This window comes from Vicugna pacos, chromosome 11, assembly GCF_048564905.1.
Source record: "Vicugna pacos chromosome 11, VicPac4, whole genome shotgun sequence".
Classification (NCBI taxonomy): Eukaryota; Metazoa; Chordata; class Mammalia; order Artiodactyla; family Camelidae; genus Vicugna; species Vicugna pacos.
Window position 1 is genome coordinate 49,096,575 of NC_132997.1, and position 2,779 is coordinate 49,099,353.

A 2,779-nucleotide genomic window follows, 5' to 3' on the forward strand; every position below is an offset into this window, starting at 1 on the left:
GGGGCCTTTTAGTCTAGGATTTCTTGGCCTTTTTTTGTGCCATGGGCCGTTTAGCAGCCTGATGAAACCCCTGGACCCCTTTCTCAGATTGTTTATAAATAAACAAAAGAATTACAAAGAAAACCGATTATGTTGAAATACAATGATAAAATACTAATAAAACAAATTTGCAACAAAGTAGTACTTCTTTATTTTCACATGAAATAAGATCCCAGTAGCAAGTGTAATAACTACCAAACTTTGAAGATAGTGATGAGTATAAGTGACTAGACATCTGTAATGAACCATTATATTAAAAAAATTGTGATTTTTATATAGGTGTTGCTAATAATACTGGGGTTTGTTTCCACAGTCCTAACTGAAATGTTCAATTACAGTTGTAGTTTAAATTTTTTCCCATGCATGTTCACAGACCTCTTACTGGGAGTTTCCATTGACGGAAAGTAGGCTAGTCCAAAGCATCTAAGCACTGAGCTTCTTCTTAACAGTGAACAGCCTCAGCCTGCAGAACCAGGCAAGTGCCCGGTGTTCCACCATTGGGGTATGAGGAAGAGGTAGCTGTGGGGTGGTCAAGGAGGCAAGACTTCTTTATCTCAATAATTATCCCCCTGGAGCTTTAAAATGCCCACATATCCCTTTGTCCATTTAATGCTCTAAAGTACGTAGAAAAGGTTGAGGTATTCCATGAAAGGGCATCCATAAAATGCTAAACAACTGTTTCTAATATCAGGGAGTCACAAAAGTAAATACCTTCAGCAAATAGGTAACTTGACGAGAAAGGTAAACAGGTGATACAGAAAGATAACTGCCAGTTACATCTTAGTGTCACTATTTGGAAGAGTCCTGTGGTCAGGTCCCTGGGGAGTGGAGACAAATGATAAACAGCTCTATTTGAAAAGAGTTTATTTTCATGTGGGATTAAGAAACTAGGGTTGCCAGATCTTTTGATTTTTTTTTTAAGAAAAACTAAAAAGTAGATTTTTATGACATTTTTCCTATTTTTCAATGTGGGCAGCTATTTTAAAAACTATTTAACTGTGTGGGCCAAATAAAATACATCTGCATCACCTTCAAGTCACCAGTTTGTGAACTTCCAATTATTCTGGCAGCACCTTGTAGTGGCTATGGACAAAACACATAGTCACTAAATACTTACAGATGATGGCAAGAAACTGCATATAGAGTTTTTTGTTTTTTGTTTTTAACATCCTTTAGTGCATTCAAAAGCAAGAGTACTAAACGGTATAAAGGACTTCAAATGCAGAACAAAAGTTTCTATCCTGCTCCTGGTGCAAATCAGGGAGCAAAGACCTTTCAGAGTGTAGGGTGGATACAAGGTTGAACTATGGAGAGCACCTAATCCACAACAAAAGGCCAAGTTCTCGTCAGAGGACTTTATTTCGATATAAAGATATCGAATAATGATTCCAAAGAGGGGGAAAAAGTTTGCCTCCTTCTACTCTTCGAAGAGAGCACAACAGTGCAAATATCTCTAAAACGCCTCTGCATAGTTCTCAGAAGCTACAGTCCAGTCACTGAAAATCCTTCTTCATTTTTCAGCTGACATGAGATATGTTAGGAAACCTATGTAACAACTTATTCAATTTCTTGGGAGGTAAACTCCTCAACTCTCCCATGCTCTCCTGGATTGATCTCATCTTTCGGGCTGCCTGAAAACACAGAACAAAAATTAAAATGACAGCTCTAAAATTGGCTCTGACCGAAGCTAACAGTTCTCACAACACCTCAAATCACAGTAAGATATTAGCCAGCCTGGAGATCTGTGTTATCTTCCCAGTCCCCTTTCAACAAAAAGATTTGAGACCTACGAATGACCGTATGATCTGAAACTACCATGCCAGCTGGCAATTAAGTCTAGGCTGGAAACCATACAACCTGCCTGTCCTTCACTATCTTTAATCCTACTTCAGACAATAGTATCTATTTAAAACTTACAAAGTGATTTTCCCACCCATTTCTTCATTTGATACTCAAAATTCTGTAAGGTGGATATTAACATTAACCTCGTTTTGCATCTGGTAAAGCTAAAAGCAGTGAAACAAATCGCTCAAGATCACAATGCCATCAAAACCGTAACCTTTCCCACTTTGGCGTGGGTCAAGTGGCTTCTAAAACTTTCCTCCCCCTTTTAGAATGAGGAGGACTTTCTTATTACCTAGCAAGAGGCAAAAAGAATCATTACTGTATGACCCCATTCTCCTCCCAAGAGGATACCCCAAGAACTTTCTATCACCTCAGCCCTCGAAGCACAATCGAAGAAGTCTTGGATCTCTTTTCTGCATGCTTCGTCGCGGAATTCATTCTGCTTCCAGCAAGCCATCATTACCGACATCTCCGTGATACAGGTCGCCTCTGGAGGGGCAGAACGGGAGGCCCTGTCACAAGGAGATCCTTAACCTTCTAATCCTCCCACCCAGCAGTCCCCTGCACTCCTCCGGCTTCCTCTCTGGGGCCTCCACAGCTCCGACTGCTCACCGCCTTTCTCCCGGCGCCGTTCCCCGACATGGTTAGCTAGGATGAGGGGCTTGTTGGGCTTCAGTATAGGCTTCCGTGGGTTTCCAAACCGTGCTAGACGACCCCGCAAGCTGGGCGTCGCCATTGCTCACCGAGCTCCCGGCAGGCTCTGCGGCGCCGTGCGTGACGCTGCGTGACCCCTACGAGCTCGATGAGGCTCAGCGCGCTGCTCCGAGAAAGCTCGGCGGCCCCTCCCGCCCCAGCATGCACCTCTCTCTCTCTATCTCTCTCTTTTTTTTTTTTT

At 42.4% G+C, this 2,779-nt stretch overlaps 1 protein-coding gene across 2 annotated transcripts; it reads right to left on the reverse strand.

Moving 5' to 3' along the window:
- Window positions 1-221: 221 nt before the first annotated feature.
- Window positions 222-2,732, reverse strand: CHCHD1 (coiled-coil-helix-coiled-coil-helix domain containing 1). 2 transcript variants are annotated; one of them, XM_015251708.3, is made up of 3 exons: window positions 2,497-2,732; window positions 2,236-2,373; window positions 222-558 (listed from the first exon to the last, which is right to left on the reverse strand). In XM_015251708.3, the coding sequence occupies exons 1-3, from the start codon at window positions 2,618-2,620 to the stop codon at window positions 482-484; spliced, it is 339 nt and encodes a 112-aa protein (XP_015107194.1). In that variant the 5' UTR covers window positions 2,621-2,732; the 3' UTR covers window positions 222-481. The 2 variants fall into 2 exon arrangements, with proteins under 2 accessions (XP_015107194.1, XP_006218940.1); XM_006218878.4 differs by lacking the exon at window positions 222-558 and adding an exon at window positions 1,380-1,670 and having other exon boundaries at window positions 2,255-2,373; window positions 2,497-2,719.
- Window positions 2,733-2,779: the final 47 nt, after the last annotated feature.

Coding starts and splice junctions, on each gene's coding strand:
- CHCHD1 (XM_006218878.4), bottom strand. CDS start 2,620: ATGGCGACGCCCAGCTTGCGGGGTCGTCTAGCACGGTTTGGAAACCCA. Junction 2,374..2,496: donor ACGGCGCCGGGAGAAAGGCG/GTGAGCAGTCGG, acceptor CTGCCCCTCCAG/AGGCGACCTGTATCACGGAG. Junction 1,671..2,254: donor ATTGTGCTTCGAGGGCTGAG/GTGATAGAAAGT, acceptor CTGTGTTTTCAG/GCAGCCCGAAAGATGAGATC.